This window comes from Arachis duranensis, chromosome 1 (genome assembly GCF_000817695.3).
Source record: "Arachis duranensis cultivar V14167 chromosome 1, aradu.V14167.gnm2.J7QH, whole genome shotgun sequence".
NCBI lineage: Eukaryota > Viridiplantae > Streptophyta > Magnoliopsida > Fabales > Fabaceae > Arachis > Arachis duranensis.
The window spans coordinates 16,863,128-16,882,106 of record NC_029772.3 but is presented as its reverse complement, the minus strand read 5'-3'; the positions used below and the strand labels follow the sequence as shown (position 1 = coordinate 16,882,106).

The 18,979-nt window shown below is 35.3% G+C and overlaps 1 protein-coding gene across 1 annotated transcript in view; it reads left to right on the top strand.

Annotated features, from left to right (window-relative positions):
* LOC127747662 (uncharacterized) overlaps positions 1-5,654 on the top strand; it is a 10,014-nt gene extending 4,360 nt beyond the window's left edge. The window contains exons 3-8 of the mRNA XM_052261795.1: positions 3,574-3,625; positions 4,196-4,287; positions 4,416-4,635; positions 4,743-4,809; positions 5,374-5,507; positions 5,545-5,654. Of these exons, the coding sequence (XP_052117755.1) occupies positions 3,574-3,625; positions 4,196-4,287; positions 4,416-4,635; positions 4,743-4,809; positions 5,374-5,507; positions 5,545-5,654 (675 nt within the window). The remainder of the gene's footprint in view (positions 1-3,573; positions 3,626-4,195; positions 4,288-4,415; positions 4,636-4,742; positions 4,810-5,373; positions 5,508-5,544) is intronic.
* Positions 5,655-18,979: the final 13,325 nt, after the last annotated feature.

Here is an 18,979-nt window from a genome sequence, read left to right as displayed (position 1 = left end):
GATTGGATTTTTGACGGTTTAGAATTTCTCAAATAAAATTTCGTCGAAGTATAGTTTCTAAACCAAGCAATAATCCTTTCATACAAAAATTTGTTTGTCACAAGTAACAAACCCCTAATTTTATAAACCGAAGTATTCAAACCTCGGGTCGTTCTCCCTAGGAATTGCAATAAAGTGTCTTGTTATTGGTTTGAGTTGTTTTGGGGTTTTGGATAAGAGACATGGAAGTAAATGGCAATGAAAATAAACTAACAACTATAAAAGGCTCTTGGTAAGGTATGAGAATTAGAAGTCCTATCCTAGTTATCCTTCTCAATTGTGATGAGAATTGTTCATTGCTACCACTTAGTTAACCTCTAACCATGGAGGAAAGTCAAGTGGATGAATTGACTTGAGCCACAAGTCTTAGCCAACTCCCAAGGAAAGACTAGCTTAAGTGCACTCCAAACCAATTAGCAATCTCTCCAATTATCAATCAACAAAGGAATTAGATAACTCAAGTGTCACTAATTACTCTACCTAGGCCAAGAGGAACAAAATCTATAAGCTAATTGGTAACTAACATCTAAAGTATGGAAAGTATGTTGATTCCCCTTCAATTCTTGGCTTAAATAGCATCAGAAATGAGTTGGATTGGGTCCACAAGGCTCCTAAAACCGCTGGGGACGATTTCATTAAAGTGGGCCACGGATAGAATCGGCGCGCGCGCGCAAAGTGCGCGTGCGCGCCCCTGAACGCGAAGCAACATATGGCAAAATTTATATCATTTCGAAGCCCCGGATGTTAGCTTTCCAACCCAACTGGAATCGCATCATTTGGACCTCTGTAGCTCAAGTTATGGTCGTTTAAGTGTGAAGAGGTCGGCTTGACAGCTTTCCGGTTCTTTCATTTCTTCATGAGTTCTCCAACTTTTCATGTTTCTTTCTTCATTCCCTTGATCCAATCTTTGCCTCCTAAACCTTAAATCACTTAACAAACATATCAAGGCATCTAATGGAATCAAGGAGAATTAGATTTAGCTATTTTAAGTCCTAAAAAGCATGTTTTCACTCTTAAGCACAATTAAAGGAGAATATACAAAACCATGCTATTTCATTGAATAAATGTGGGTAAAAGGTTATAAAATCCCCTAAAATCAATACAAGATAAACCGTCAAATTGGGGTTTGTCAATGGTATGACGATACATGAGAGATATGTATGTTGTGATATATGCTTGAGGAATGATTAAGGTTGATTTGTGGGTGAAACCATGTGATAGTGAGTATGATATTGATTATGTATAATGATGATTGATTGGAAATAGTATTGTTGGAAATTGGGAGGAGAAAGGATGTATGACATCTTAATGTGTTTGTAATTTAGCCATTTGTTTAAAATGGGTAAAAATGGTTATATGGCGGTTTTGTGAATTGTGGTAAGGTGTTAATACATGAGTTGAGGAGGCTTGATGTTGCTTTTGGTATATTTTGATTGATTTCAAAAAGGGATGAAATTGGCATGTTTTGGTTGATTTTGAAAAGGGTTGAAAATGTCACTTTGTGGTTTTGTATAAAAACATGGTTTTTGGACATACTTTGATGGGACATAACTTGGACTCTGGATCCCCGTTTTAAGTCAAATTCATTTAGAAATGAAATTGGATCCGGGATGTTCATGCCGTTCGAAGAACGGGCAAAAATATTTTGAAATGAAGAAGTTATGTCCGTTGGAAGATTGGGAGTTATATATGTGGATTCTGCAGCTTTTAACTTAGAAAAATTTTAAGCAGAATACCCACCCATGCGTAGGCGTGCTTGACGCGTACGCGTCATTTTTCAAAAAGGCACAATCCATGCGTGCGCGTGGTGTGCGCGTGCGCGTCGATCCGCTGCACCCAATACCGAGCCATTTTTCCCGAGAGTTGTGCCAGTTTTGTGTGTGGGGCACAAACGCACCCACGCGTACGCGTGGCTGATGCGGGCGCGCCCCTTTGCTGTTTTTCCACCCACGCATACGCGTGGATGACGCATACGCGTCGATGAATATTGTGGCCATCCACGCGTGCGCGTGGAGGAGGCGTACGCGTGGCCCTATTTTCATGCCGAAATTGATTTTGAGTTTTAAAAGCCAAATCTCATACTTCTAAGCCTCCGATCTCACCCCTTATGTATTAAATCATTATGATATGCCTAGCAATGAGAAAGGAGCTAGGGGACGTGGTAACTTGCGAATGAAGCAAGGGGAAAAGTTATGATCAATGATGATCCAAGATGATTATATGAGATATGGAGGATGACGATAGAAGTACCGTGTATGCCATGAGGCGAAGGGCTATATTTATTGATAAATGGCTGGTTCTTGATTGAACCATGAGCCAGATGGCTGAGTTATTGTTGGGTTACGTCAAAGCCATTATTGATTATGGCTGAATATAAATGCATATATGATTAATGAATGAATGTGTCACATGGATAATAATGGAAAATGTTGAAATGTGATGTGTGACCCCGGATAGTAGGCAGTGGCGTTGTCCACTTGCTCTGGGTATGAGATGGGAAAGGATGTTTATGATAAATGAGTTTAATTATGGAGTTTTGAATAAATGTGTATTTGTGATACCTGGGTAGTAGTAAGGGTGGTGGTTCATCCCGCTTGCTCCAGGTTAATGTTTGAGATTTGATAACAATGATGATTGCTTTTAAACTGAACGAATGTATGTTTTAAGATCCTGGGCAGTAGCAAGGGTTGTGGTTCGTCCCACTTGCTCCAGGTCAGAGATTGTGACGCCTGGGTAGTAGCGGTAGTAGTGGTGAATCCACTCGCTCCAGGTTGAGCTTTTAAACACCCGCCTGGGTAGTAGCTGCAGTAGTTGTTATTTCACTGGCTCCGGCACTACAAGAAAAATACCCATTCAGCCACACTTTTTTTAAGCTACATTTGAAAAGCATAGCCTATTCATAGAATAGGCTACGCTTTTCTCTGTGTTGCCTTTTTATAAGAGAAAAGAATACACAAATGCGGCATCATTTAAAAAGCGTAGCCTTAGGTATTATAGAAATCACTTATAAAGCGTAGCCTTATGTTAATATCTATAAATACAATTTTCATACCAAAGGAAACGCTTTTAAAGGGTAGCATATTTGTTAAGTTTTGGGTAGGCTTTAAAAGCGCTGCCTAATGTAAAAATGCCAAATACACATGTATAGGACACTTAGTGAATTTTTTTGTTTCTTTTTATTTCTTCTCATCATCGAAGCCCTGCACTCTATCTTCGTCATTCCTTCTTTCCTACCAGAGCACCAAATAACAAAACCCTAGCCGCTTCTTCAATCTCCCCGTCATTGTGCCCTCCTTCATCGTGCGCCACTGTCACCGTCTCACTTGTCTGCTCATCGTTCTTAGTCGTGCTTTGCCGCTGTTCATCCATCTCGCAGCTCTTCCTTGTAAGGTTGTGAAAACCCTAGCCTCCACCGCGCCGCCATCAATCTCACCGTCGCCGCTCATCGCGCTCAAGATCGCCACTAGGTTCGTCGTTCTCGAGGTCCCTCAATCCCTCGTTCGCCAATGTTTGCTTTCCTGTCTTGTTTCACAGTTCTTCAACGTCGTCCTTCGTCGTGTTTGTCGCCAGCTCGCCGTCTTCGAAGGTCCATGCTCTGTTCGTGTCTCACTGTAATAGTGTAATGACATTGTTCGGTTTTTTGCTCTGTTCCTAAGGGTTATTGATCTTTGAACTATTCTTGAATGATTTATGTTTTCAATTTTTCATTCATTGATTAATTGATTGTTGATTAGCTCTTACTGCTGTTTATGATTATTAATTGTAAATATGCTGTTGTGCTGCTGTTCTTTGTGCTTGTGACTTAATTGTGATTATATTGTGCTGTTTGTGATTATTTCATCCTATATTATTGTTAGATATCCAAATCAGTTAGATATATCTATGTTAATGAGTTACAAAATATAAATCTGATTAACATGTTTCTAAATTATTGTTAACAAGTATAGACTTTTCTGACCTGTCCTTCTCTTGTGGTTTTTTTGCTGATATATAATTCAGATTCAGATTTTATCTCAGTTGAAGTAGTAACCAAACAAGAAATTAGCCTTATTAGCCTTATTCTATTTAGTTGCAGGTAGTTCCTTCATTCTTGTTAATGCTTTGTTTTCCCCTTTCTGCAATCAAGAAGTGCTCTCATTAAGCGATTCCTGTGTAGGTTCGGATATATATCAGAAGACTCTTGCCAAGGCACTTGCAAAGCATTTTGGTGCAAGGCTACTAATTGTGGATTCCCTTTCACTACCTGGTGTACGTTTTCTCAGATATTCTTTTGCTACTTCTTATTATCTGTTTGTATTGTTGAGATGATTTCTTCCTAAATCGCTGTTAATATAAATAGAATAATAATAGTTTTTGTTATGTGATTGATATTTCAGGGAACTCCATCAAAGGAAGTTGATTCTGCTAAAGAAAGTTCAAAGCCTGAACGACCATCTGTGTTGGCCAAGAGAAGTACACATGCTGCTTCTTTAAAACATAGTAAACCAGCTTCTAGTGTTGATACTGAAATTGTGGGTGGATCCACAATAAGTTCTCAGGCTATGCTGAAGCAGGAGGTTTCTACTGCTTCATCAAAAGGCACTACTATTAAAACAGGTGTGCTGTTTTGTTGTTAAAAATTGAGCAACTATCTCCAAATTTACTTCCTATTGTACATATTGCATAGCACCTAAAGGTTAACACGAGGCTTAAATAATTTGCAGGTGATCGAGTAAAATTTGTTGGTAACTTCCCTTCTGCTGTCTCATCAATACAAAATCATCCTTCAAGGTACTTTGTCTGATGGAAGAATTATTCTGAATACAATTCAGTCAATCTGCATTTGATCTGAACTTGTGGAGAAGAGAGATCTTTTTTATCCTTTTTGTTGAGGAGGCTATAACCATTGAAAATCATTCAAAAGAAGATTAAAGGAAGAATATTGAATTTCTGATTGACAGCAATTTGTTTTGAAGTGGTATCTCTCAGTTCAGTTGCAGCTTTGATATATATGCAGACTTTTATTGTGATCTTTGTGAATATTCCTACCTGCTGATATATATGCAGACTTTTATTCTGTTTCTTCTGAACTTCCAGCTTTGGTTAATAAGGCTAATTTCTTGTTATTAACTTATATTTTTCTGGGCTTGATCAGAACTGTACCTTTAGTTTATGGCTGGTTCATTATTTCAGATACGGCACTTATTTAATTGATCAGCATTGATTTATTTAATTGCTTTATGGAGATAACCAATGTGCATTGACACTTTTGCTTTAGTTTTTCTACCTTATTCCTAATTTTTCTATATGCATATCTTCCCACCAGACTTCAATTGATGCTGCAAACTATGACAGGGTGATGTTACTGGGTGGAAGAGCGCCAGAGTATCTTGCTCATGATCCTCTTGTGGCACTGGTGATCAAGCTTTTCAGTTCTGGAAAAGCACTTGCTTCCATTTGCCTCGGACAGTTGATTCTGGCGGCTGCAAGTGTAGCTAAAGATCACAAGTTTATTGGCAGCTGCAGGTGTAGCTAAAGATCACAAGTTTACCGCTTTTCCTCCTGTTAAACCAGCACCGGTTGCCTCTGGTGCTCATTGGGTTGAACCAGACACTAGCAACAGTGGTGGATGGTAAACTCATTACTGCCGCCGCTTATGAAGGGCACTCTGAATTTATTCAGCACTTTGTAAAGGCACTAGCAGGCAACATAAGTGGCTCCAACAAAAAAATCCTCTTTCTTTGTGGGGTATGTTCAAATGATTTTCAGGCACACACAACTGATAGGAACTTAGTACTCAGGGCACTAAAGTCTTTGTTTATTCTCTTTTCTTTTATTTATTTTAATTTTAGACTTAATTTGTAATCCTCTTTATATTCATTGATACATGAAAATTAGTAGTTTAGACTTTAGACGTGTTTCATTTTTTTCTCAAAATTAGTAGTTTAGACTTTAGACGTGTTTCATTTTTTTCTCTGTTGTTGAATGATTGTTCAATTGGATAGTTGGATCTATTGTTTTATGTACTAATATACTATATCATTATAATGCTTGTGAATCTTTAGAATGTATTTACTATGCTTTGCTAGAATATTTTTTAATTTAGTATAATTGTGTATTTATTTTTATTTTATAAGATTTAACTCATTTAATTAAAAATACAGAATTATATATGTAATCATATTATTAAATATTATATTGTACAAAAAATTATTAGAATATTATATATATATATATATATATAGAAAATTAAAAAAAAACAATGAGGGACCTGAAAAGCGTAGCCGTAGCCTAAAAAGCGTAGCCGTAGCCTAAGGCATCATTTTTTTTTCACTTTTGGCTACACTTTTCAAGTGTACCTGAATGAGTGTTTTTCTTGTAGTGCGGGTTGAGCGAGTAGTAGCAAGGGGTTGTAGTTCAAACCTACTTGCTCCGCAAGGGGTGTTTCTGTCCAATGTTAGCTACCAGAACATGTCGGGTTGGCTATATAACCGACAGATGATATCATCAGCCATAGGGCAGGCATACATCATTTGCATATGTTTGAATTATTTGGGTTTGCCTATTTGTTTTGGATTTCTACATCATATATGCTATGTTACCTGATTATGTGCTACTTGTTCTACTTGTACCTTATTTGTGTATTACTTGCCTATATTGCTTGTATTTGTACAACTGAGAGGCCCCTCATGCTGGTATTGGTGGATGTTGAGGGTTGTTCTTGATGAGATGAATTGATGATGCGATTGCATGATGATGATGATCATTGAATGAGATAATTTGAGCTCCCTGGGTAGACGCAGTGATGTGGTTTCATTAGCTCCAGGTGAGGGTATGATGTATTGATATAGAATTGCTGAGGTAGAACAACTGGTGATGGTTTTGCTTATGATTCTGAGTCTGATTTGTAGAAGAGTCAGCGAGTTGGGAAACATGTGAAACATGAGTTAGATTTAGCACTCCCTTATGACAGTTGCCTATTCATGGATTAGCGAGAACCTAGGATGGATAATTGGTGAAGAAGTTTAGGATGCTTAGTGAGTTTTTATTGCAGTGCATTGTATTTATTTGGCACTTTTACCGTACTGGGAACCCATGGGCCCAGGATTCTCATTCCGTATATATCTATTATTTTTCAGATACAGGTCCAGGTGCTCAGAAGTGAGTTGTGGGTCGTTTGAGAGACAGCGAAGATCCTTATTTTCTCTACTTTGTGTTTTGCTTAGAATCTCTCCACCTTTGTTTTGAAAAGATTATATTATGTATTGAACTCTTTTGAACTTGCCTATAGAGGCTCTCATGTTTCCTTTGGGAGAGATTAGGATATACTGTTGTCAACTACTTTCATACTGTACCCTAACCGGCCTAAACTTCGCGGGTCGCGACTAGTGGCTATTTACTTATGTTATATATATCTATCCGTTATCTATCTCTTAATCTCCTTTATGCCTTATCCGTATATCGCTTTCGGCTTCACGATTTATCTTTTTGTTGTCGAAACGTGAGTGATACGTCTTCAGGATTTTATTTATACTCTTTTCAGGCTTCTCGATTAATACTCTTTTCGAAATTACCTATATTTATATATTAAAAATCCACCTGAGAGTGTACCACCGTAGTATCATTGACTTATGACTCGAGCATAAGGATTTGAATATTAGGGTGTTACACCCCACCCATGCTTATTTTCTTTATCAAATTCACTTACAACCCACTCACAACATCCTATATTTGTTTCTTAACTTATCACTAACAGCTGTACAAACTCTAATATCTTTTTGAGTCCTTGCTAAGTGGCGTTTCAGCCTATAAACTCTTCCTGAAAAAATTCTATAACAGTATTTACATTGTATATTCTTTCCATCTTCTCCAATAGATATCACATGCTCCCATCCTACATCAGTTCTACTTCTAAGAGTAACTTTAGAAATTTTTCTTTTCCTAACAATTCCAGCTGCACTTTCTAATTGAGAAGTTGGATTGTTAGTTAAATTTTCACTTGCATTAGTTTGATTCGATGCTATTTCTATTAAAAAATAATTTAAACAATACATATTCAACAAGTTGGTTCAATGTTTAAAGTCAATTACAACTATCCAAGTTCAACAACAAAAATAACAAGTAACATGCCACACGTGGATTTAACTATTATAATCTCAATAAGATGGTATTGCCTAGTAACAAGCCATTCAACAATTTAACAAAAAAGACAAGTTCAACATGCAAAGTGCATAAGATAGTGTTGCCTAGTTAGTAGTTACTACTTTATTATAATCTCAATAATCCATATTGTTGATCAATTTGATGCTATAGTAAATAAATGGTTGGGAATTGAAATGATTAATGAACGAATCAGTTGAAAAATTAAAGTTTAAGATGGTCATCAGAACATGACTGAAGTATGACAATTTGCAAAATTAGTTACTAAAATGTACAAAAATATACATAAAAGGTACCTCATATGCAGTGAAAATAATCCAAGGAATTGTTAGAGTACACTTCCTATAATTATGTAAGGGATCTCGTTATGGTGTACAAGTTCATATTGTTATATACATATAGAAAATACGTGTTGTTTAATCCTTTATTATCGATGACTCCAACATGTTTGTTCCATATATTATTTGACATATGAGGTCAGGTTTTGGGAGGCAAAAACTGAAGGCTACTAAGAGGTGGTCAGATGTTGTAAGAAATTAATTTAAAAGATTGCAGTGGATTAGTAATTAACTAATTAATTTATGGGGAGTGCTAAGTAGATAATGATCATTTTGAATAACATGAACAACCACCAATCAAATAAAAATATACTACACCCTAATTTAATGTTATTAATTAAATTTAAGATTAATTTACTCTTTTAACCTTATTAATTCATATTGTTTATACATTGTTCAAAAATATTGTTAGTTATTTATACTTTTCCTTAATTTATTAAATGGTATAAACGGCCTTAGATCATTATTTTTAATTTATTGCAGGTTGTCGGTCGTAATATTTTTTACGGTAGATGTATATCATGTTTTTCTTTTTATTTTTTGGATTAATTTATTGTGGTTCATATTTGTTATTGTTGCACTACTTGGAAAGAAAATTTGTGAACATATCCTAAGATGAAATATATTTTTCTGTCTTTTCAGGGAATTACGAGTCTAATGAAACAAATTAGAATATAAATGATTATACTTACAAGACCAAAACAAAATAGACTAACTAGGATGCATCCATGTATGTTGGGTAATTTCTTTAAAAACAAATGAAAATCGAATGTAAAAATTTTTATTAATAGAGACAAAATATACATAACATAATAATTATTTTATAATTATATTTATTATTATAAAATGTAATAAAATTTTAAATTATGTTGCAAATAAATTAAAAGCTAAAATAATCATTTAAATAATAATATATAAGTTAAATAATTATTTTAACAATAGTCTGTTAATAATGCAATATTACAGCAAAATCAAAATTAAATATAATTTTAAAATTAATTCATGAAAAAAATAAGATGTTACTGATAAAAGTAGTAGTAAAATTATGTACACACAACATACTACTATGTCTTTAAATATAATTTTTTTTATTTTATGGTAAAATTAATCACACGAATAAAAAAATGTACAATAAGACATAAAATATAATTTTCTCCATATATAGATATATGAAATAACTCATTTCATTAGCGTTTAGTGATTAAGGAGTGGAGTGATATTGATAAGTGTGTAGGATTTAGAATAAGAATGTAGAGTAGATAATGATTAGGGTATATTATGATTTAAGATTTAGGGTTCGGTATCTTAGGAGTTAGGGTTGAAAATTTCTATATGTGGTGAGTATAGTTTAGGGTTTAGAATTAGGGTTTTAGAATTAAGATTTATGGTTTAAAATTTGTGGTTTAAAATTTATAGTTTATGATTTAGAGTTTGTAGTTCAGAATATAAAATTTAGTGTTTAGAATTTAGGATTTTTTTTTATTTAGAATTTATGGTTTTAAAGTGTAAGATTTGGAATTTAAGGTATAAAATTTTATGGTGTATAATTTTAGTGTTTAGGATTTAGATATTTATAAAATTATTTTAATTGAGAATTTAATTATGATAAAAAATAACGTATAATTGTGATGATAAAGATTAATTATGGACAAGATACATAATATGGAAGTGAAAGGTTTGGTATTATATAATAATATAAATTAAAAGCGTATATAGTACCTGTTAATTTATCAAAATGAAGATAAATAAATTAAAATTAATTAAATATTTAATAATTTGTGTAATTTAGTTCTATATATTATATATTTAAAAGAAACTTTTTTTTTATGATATATTCTATATTTGCAACATAACTTAAAATTTCTAAATTTGTGTACTGTGTGTGGAAATAAATTTTCATTAACATATGATTATAAAATACTTTTATGATTCATTATGTTAAATTTATTAAATAATTTTGCATAAAAAATCATTTCTTAATTTTAGTTATTAGCACTCTTTAATTTTACAGGTATATGGGATTTATTATTTATGTAATCACAGCTTTCTAGAATTCTCATAAAATTGCTAATTCAACACACATTTTTATACTAGACAACTGTCAAATTCTTAAACAAGATACGTAACTTTTATACATATAGAAGGAATCTTTTTTCTACATAATAACAAAACCCGTAAATAAGAACACAGCATAATCCTCTTTATTGATAAAAATATAGCACATACCTCTTCCTATATCAGAGTAAAGCAAACACAGAATAGGTTGATTCATGAGCAAATTGAACCTTAGAATAGTTTAGCATTCAAAAGCATAATAAAGAATACAAATATTTAAAAAGAAAATTAATCAAAATAAGAAATTTGTACAAGTTGATCTTTCTCAATGTAATCCAAAAATCATCAATTAAAAATAAAACTAATTAGATCCAAAAATCATAACTCATAACATAAATTCACAATTCAACTCATATCAAAATATAAATTCACAACTCACATGTTTATATGACAATAAAAGAAATTCAAGTAGCTTATATAAAATAACTAAACTACTAACAAAAAAGCAAATCAACCTGCAATATAATCAAATAATAAACAAGCACAACAACTTCTAAATCCAAAATGACAAGTAACAAGCCACACGTGAATTAGAATCCTAAATTCCTAAGTATCACCATAATTTAAAATTTAAAATGATCATTTACAGAGCATATCATTCACTTTGTGGCTCAATTTTTTTGATATGGTGGTTTTGTGTGTGCTTTCTCCGGATATGGAGGCATTGGGGTGCAATACAAGGATGTGGGGCAGCCTTTTCATTACTTTTGGGCCCAACAACTCGGACCGTCCGAGTTGTTTGAATTTCAATTTTGGCACAGCAAATCGGTAGGTCCGATTTGTGAAGGAAGAGATGCTGTGAATCCTGAGGAAGTAAATCGTAGGGTCCGAGTTGATGGAGGGGAATTTTTTTTTTTGTTGGCTTAAGAAATCGGAGGGTCCGATATGTTTTTTTTATGAATTTTTTGAATGGAAAACACGTAATCGCATGGTCCGATTTCGTTTGGGCTTTAAATAAAAGTTGGTGAAACCGGATCTGACCCTAAGAACAACTCGCATCCTCTTCTTCTTCTCCTTCAACGTCTCTTTAGTCTGGTTCTTAGTTCCTGTATCCTTTACTAGTTTCGTATGATAGTTAAAAAGCCAAAACCAAAGTTTATGAGTTTGTTAATGTGATTGAGAGAAATGAGTGACAGAGTATTATTAAAGGTGTATTATTTTGGTCAGATTTTGTTACAAACATCTGAAGGAGTCAGATTTGTTTGTGAAAATCCATTAGATGTTGTGATTCCTTTCACAATCTCATTTGAAGAGTTCAAAGGTGTGATCTGTGAACAGATTAATTCTCAGAGGGCAAGAAGAATATCTTGCATTCTGTATAGATATCCTATACAAGTGTTTGGTGGATTCGTCCAGTTTCAAACGAAATATGTAACGGACGAAGCGAGCATGCAGGAAATGTTTTCCATGTATATTGAAAATCAGAGTCAACTGTTGTTCATCGAGCTGTATGTTGAGTTTGAGCAATCTGAGGCCGACCAGAATATTTTACGGGAAGATTACAATAGTGACAGTGAAGAGGAGTTTGAAAGCAACTATGAATTTGTTGGTCCAGATGGAGATGGCGTTGCAGGTGAAGGAGCTATAGCTCCGGATGTGTCTGACTTGGCAACTGCACTGGCAAACAATGTGCCGTTTGAGGAGCCATCATTCATGCGAGTTTTGGATTTGGAAGCCATGCATGTTCCGGAGTTCCCAGATTATATCAGTTCAGGTACGTAATTCTCCAAACTCATAAGAAGGATTGAAATTATTTATTAATATATATTGATAGTTACTTGGACCAAGTATTTAATTTTGTTCACCAGTTTGTGTATTTAACTTTAAGACAGGAAATTTAGTTGGGAGTTATTGTATTAGTTGAGTATAAATTAAAATTTATTCGTTATGAAGTTAATTTATTAAATATCTGTTAGTACTTATGAGGTAATTTTGTGAATTAAGTAAATATAAATTGGTATTTACAAATATTTATTAGTGAATTTGTCAATTATGTTAATATAAATTAGTATTTAATAGTATATAACGGTAAAGTAGCAAATTGGTTAAATTAAATTTAGTATGTGTTAGCCGGTTAGTTGAATATAAATTAGTATTTATTTAGTAAATTAGTTAAATACAATTATTTTGGAGGTTTTGATCATAATTGATGCAGTGAAAAATGTTTTAGCTTAATTTTCGAATGTTTAAAAATTTGTGTTTCTAAAATTGGTTTTATGGTTGTCGTGGTGGCAGGAATTCCTCTTGTCGCAGATGGTGAATTTGCCGTTGGGATGGAATTCAGCTCCAGGGAAGCTGTTATTAAAGCGATAAAAGAGTATACTATTCGAAGAAGCGTAGACTATCGGGTGTATGAATCTGAGCCGTTGACATTTTATGCGAAGTGTACACAGTATGGGTCAGGGTGTGATTGGCTTATCCGGGTTAGCATGATCAGCCGGAAGTACTGTTGGGTTATAAGGAGGTATAATGGCAGTCACACATGTACCAGAGCCACAATTTCTCAGGATCATTCAAAGCTGGATTCGAGCACAATTGCAGAAGCAATTAAGCCGTTGGTTGAGGCTGACCCCGCCTTAAAGGTAAAGTCGGTTATAGCAGAGGTACAATCGAAGTTCAACTACACTGTTAGTTATCGGAAAGCATGGTTGGCTAAGCAAAAGGCAGTGGAAAAAATATTCGGAGGCTGGGAAGCATCGTACGAAGCGTTGCCTATTTGGTTTGAGGCCATGTGTCACAAGGAGCCGTCAGCTGTTGTTCATTTTGAGACTATGCCTGCATATCAAGGCGATGACTTGGTGACTGATATTTGAGTGTTGCATCGTGTCTTTTGGAGTTATTACCCCTGCATTAGAGCATTCAGACATTGTAAGCCAGTTGTCCAGGTAGATGGGACTCACTTGTATGGAAAGTACAAGGGTTGTCTACTAGTGGCAGTGTCATAGGATGGGAACAACAATATCGTCCCAATTGCATTTGCGATTGTGGAGGGAGAGACTTCAGATGCGTGGCACTTTTTTCTAAGTAACCTTCGTCAGCATGTTGTCACTCGGGATGGTGTGGGACTGATATCCGACCGTCACGAATCCATAAATGCAGCTGTGGAAAGGAGTAACGGGGCTTGGTCACCTCCTAGAGCTTTTCATATGTTTTGTATCAGGCATATAGAGTCGAACTTTCTGAGAAAATTCAAGGCGCCGTACTTGCAGAAACTGGTCATCAACATAGGTACCTCTCACTATAGCTAATTAATTTTGTAACAGAGTTCTCTTCAATAACTGTGTTTACCTCTGTTGTTTCAAATTTTTGCTTTGATCCTTCAGGATATTCGAGGACAGTGCGGGAGTACGAGGTGCGTTACCAGCATTTACGAGAACGAGGCGAGGCCTACACTGACTGGTTAAACAGAATCCCCCGAGAACAGTATGTGTTGGCTTTTGACGGTGGTTATCGATGGGGTCATATGACGACAAATCTAGTAGAATGCATCAATTCAGTGTTGAAGGGTGCACGCAATCTTCCCGTGACTGCCCTTGTGAAGGCCACATTCTACAGGCTCAACGAGTTGTTTACCCGAAAAAGAGCGGAGGCGGAAGCCCGGATTAATGCTGGCCATGTGTTTTCTGATGTCGTGACCTCGAAGTTGCATGCAAACCAACTTGCATCAGGAAACATTCAGGTTAGTTGCTTTGACCGACAAAATGAGGTCTTTGAGGTGCGTGAGATGCCAAGTGGACTAGAGTTTGCAGTGGACCTACGTGGCCTTCGATGTGACTGTGGTGAGTTTCAGGTTGACCGGATCCCCTGTCGACATGTGTACGCATTCGTGTCATATGTACGCATTCGTGTCATCCTCGGGTGTGTTAGCATCTTCTTGAACAGGTCCCATGGATACACGGTTAGGATTTTGACTATTAAGTACTCCGCGTCCACCTTCACTTCTACTAGAGTCAACAGATACGAACCCTCCAGAAGCGACCGATGAGGTATGGCAAGGGAGCCTGGCATCCAATGAATATCTACCCGCCAGGAACTCAGCTTCATTGCCATACTATGACTGTTCGGCATCTCCAGCCATGAACCCAAGCAATTGGCTAAAAGAACCTCTTTCTCCGGGATCAAACTGTGACATACCCCAATATTGTTGATGCATTGGAAATGACGGGGAGAACTGTGTCTGAGGTACGTACTGGCTTGAGAACTGAGGTTGTTCTTGTGGTTGTGGATTCGAAATAGATGTTTGGGGTAACTGTGGGTCCAGTTCCTCATTGTCATCATCCATGCCCTCATTATCCTCATCCATAACCTCATTACCCTCATCGATATCCTGATTATCCTCATCACTGTCTTGACCCACAAGATTCGACAAGTTCAACCGGTCCCCATATTTTGAGCGGTACCACTGCATGTAAGTTTCCAATGGATGCGGTGAATTAATGGGAAGCTCAGAAAGAATGTAGTTATACCTGTTTGTCCAATGCATTACCCAACTTGAATGAGTCGGTGTTGTGGCCCAGTTAAGATTCTTAGGACCAGTCAGGACTTTTCCATGGGCCTTATCCAAACTCCGCTCCTCAGAAGGTACTCCCTGTAAGAAACCGAACTGTCGCCTAAACCTATCGGTAGCATGCCACTCGACACATTCAAATGACACCAACGGAACAGTAGCGGTCCACACAACCGACTGCATATATATTTCAGTAGGAATTATGTTCGGATCCACGCGATCCACAGCATATGCAACCCACACAAACTGGGAATAAAGAAAAAAGAAACTACTGATTACAACCAAGAATATCAATAACAACAACAATGCAAGAGAGCTTCATAATTATGTCTCAGGACACCAAAACCGAAACTAAGAATTCTTTAAATAAAACACACCTGGCCTTCCTGCAGGTCATCAAAGGCCTTCCTAAAGTGAGCTAGATTAAGATATCTATATCGTCTGTCACCACGCTCCCAATTACGCCACCTAATATCATATTTGCAATTAGCAAAACTGCATTTTAAATATAAAGTTACAGGTAGATTGTAACGTAATATTACCTGTTGGCTAGTGAAAAACTGTGGGATTCCCTAGGAACCGGCGATAGGTATGGCATTCGCATCCAAGCCCAACTGAGCAGAAGTGTTATTGGACCATCCATTTCCTTACAGTTATAACGAGATGCCCTGCATAATGCCCTGTAGAGGTGCGCTAGGCATACGGATCCCCAACTATACTGTCCAATACTGGCAAAATCACGAAGCAAGGGTAGAAACTTCCAGTGCACACCTGCCCCAGATTTATCCCCAAACAAGATCGTGCCGATCAGCAACATAATGTGACACTTCACATACCTCTGTATACTTATTTCATCAGTCAACTGAATGTTTTCTTTTAGATCCCGCAGCCAAGTTAGTTTTATGCAGCATCCTCTACACTCCGACTTACTCGGTGCAACTCCAAACTGATGCAAACACTCCGCCTCCAACGCTGGGAAGCTACTCATTGTCATCCCAGTAACTGGAAGACCATCCGTTGGTAGACCAAGAATTAGAGCAACATCTTTAAGACTTACAGCACATTCACCAAGTGGAAGGTGAAACGTATGTGTATCAGGGTGCCAGCGTTCGATTAGAGCATTCACGAGTGCTTTCTGATTCTGTACGACACCAATTTGAGATGCATGATAAAATCCAGTAACTTGTAAATGCTCCTCCACTCGATCGTTGTACCGATCTGGCAGAACTGGATGATCACAGGTCAACATTCTTAATTTCTGCAAGAAACATAATAAATTATTAGTCATCTCATTAACTACTATTATTATATTACTTACTACTAGAGGACAACATTTTTTAAGCTACGGCCACTCATTAACAAAATCTGCCCATCTAACTCAATAACAAAAATTACTTCAAACCAGTGTCATAGATTTTTTAACATAATTCGACTAAAACAAATAATTGGTGCTTCGGTCAATTAATTATTAATAACATTAACTAATGAGTAGATAAAAATAGATTCATAATACATATATATACATTCCTAATGAAATCTTAACAAAATTAGTAAACTTGAGATGTTGTATTTGTTTATCTATTTGCGATATGGAAAAGAATTTCCTAATCAAATCTTAACATTATTATCATTTGTAATATCAATTATTTATTAACTATAACTATAACTATAACTATAACTATAACTATAACTAAATTTCCAAAAATATTAATAAATTCTGTCATTTCCTTCTTAAAATATATTCTAATAACAATAATAATTAACTATCTAAGAACGATAATTACAATTAACTACGAATAAAGTAGCACACTTTCAAAAATTAATAATAAGCATTCGGTTTTTTTTTATTTATTCCAGTTTGCAAGGCCACAACAATAATATTTAATGTTCTAATAATTATAAATAATTAAATATTTATCAAACTTTTCAAAAAAAAAATTTATTTATACAAAAATTAATAACAATTCCGTTAATTTGCAAGGCCACAACAATAATATTTAATGTTCTAATAATTATAAATAATTAAATATTTATCAAATTTTTCAAAAAAAAAGTTTTTTTTATACAAAAATTAATAACAATTCCGTTAACATTTTGTACTTTATTTTCTACATATTTTCATATTTTTCCTTCTTTCAAAATTATAATAATAATTATAATAAAAAATTTAAAAAAAATAAAAATGCGTTTTTTTTTAACTGCAACATAGCCCCGTCCTACAATGTTCATACCATGAACACACTAACAATAATAATAATGAACATACTAACAATAATTTTTTTATATCCGAAAATCATGAAAAATTTAAAGAAAATTATTAGAAATAGTCCTAACCATTCTATGCTTAATTCTAAGTTCAGATCTTAACAATAATAACAATAATTAAAATTTAACAATAATATTTATAATAATAAAATTTAAAAAAAATTAAAATAAACTTACATATTCAGAATGACTAAGATAGTGCATTATATGAAGTTCAGAGCGATCAACATCTTTAGATTTATTTTTTTTTTTTTGCATTTTGTTTTCTTCTTCACCATGCAAACCCACCAGCAGCAGAGGAAGCAAGCACAACCATGGAGTTTTGAGGTTCAAAATGATAGCTGCATGAAATAACTCGGATGGTGGGTGAGACTCCTTAATGCATCCATCACTTTCGTCTGTGGGGCAACCTCTTTGGGGAGCTACAACTGCTCGACGCGTGGTCACCATGCAACAAAACGGACCATCCGTTTTCTAGGCACCAAATCGGACCCTCCGTTTTGCGAAACTATTGTCGCACGGTCCGATTTCTGAAAGGCCTGACACCACATCCTTGTTAACCCCTCCCGGTTCCCATAATCCAGTAAAGCACACCCTCTTGATCCATATAGAAATTAAAAAGTGTCACTTTGTAGGACCTTTTTACTGAAAAAAAAAAGTGCAAGAGCTGTACCATTATAAGTCTATTAAGTTGCTTTCAATCAAATTGCATTCGGACCACTTCACTTCGATTTTGGGAACCTTTTCCTCACATAGTCATATCAAGTTTCGTTAACAGATTTCTTTCAAATAAATAAATGTTTTTATTTTTTATTTTTTGTCAGAACTCAAAAGTTTGCAGCAGTCTAGCAGATGTATCTGATTACTCAACATTGAATATTTGAGCATTTGAATAGAGATATGAGGAAATAAAATCAAACAATAGCCGGAGAAAAGAGATTTAATTATTTAATGCTTACCTAAAATCACACAACAAGGGAGTAGAAGAGAGTAGAAGGCAGCTGCAACTAGGAACATTAACGGGCAACGACACAGAGGACAGAGCAACAGCGACAGCAAGTCTTTCAGCCCTGTGATGAAAATGACTACCCTACGCATGTTACTTGTTGTTGCAATAAGTAGAAATTGATTTCTACATCAGCTCGACATCAACATAGTGTTTTTGCTTGGAGACTTGCGCTTTTAAGTCTTAATGTTCCAGATAGAAAGGTGTGCAAGTTGGATCGATCCCTAGACCCTAACTAAAAGGGTTCTAGGCAATTCAAATGTAGAATTTAAAGCTGAGTGGAGTCTTACAAAAGGAAGGCTTCATCTAGTCAAAGCATGATTATTCTTTATTTACCAAAGGGAAAAACTTACTATATCCATAAATTTTGCGAACGCTAATAAAAGCACTCATCAAATAAGAAAATTAACGTTGTACCTATGAAAGATGAGTTCCGTGTGATAATAGTACCCAAACTATGATTTTCGTTGACTTTTTAATAAAATTCCCAAATTACCCCTTCTATCTTCTTCTCCAAATTCCAAATTTTACAACCCTCATCCTTCGTCTTCTTCTTCCACCGCCAGTCAC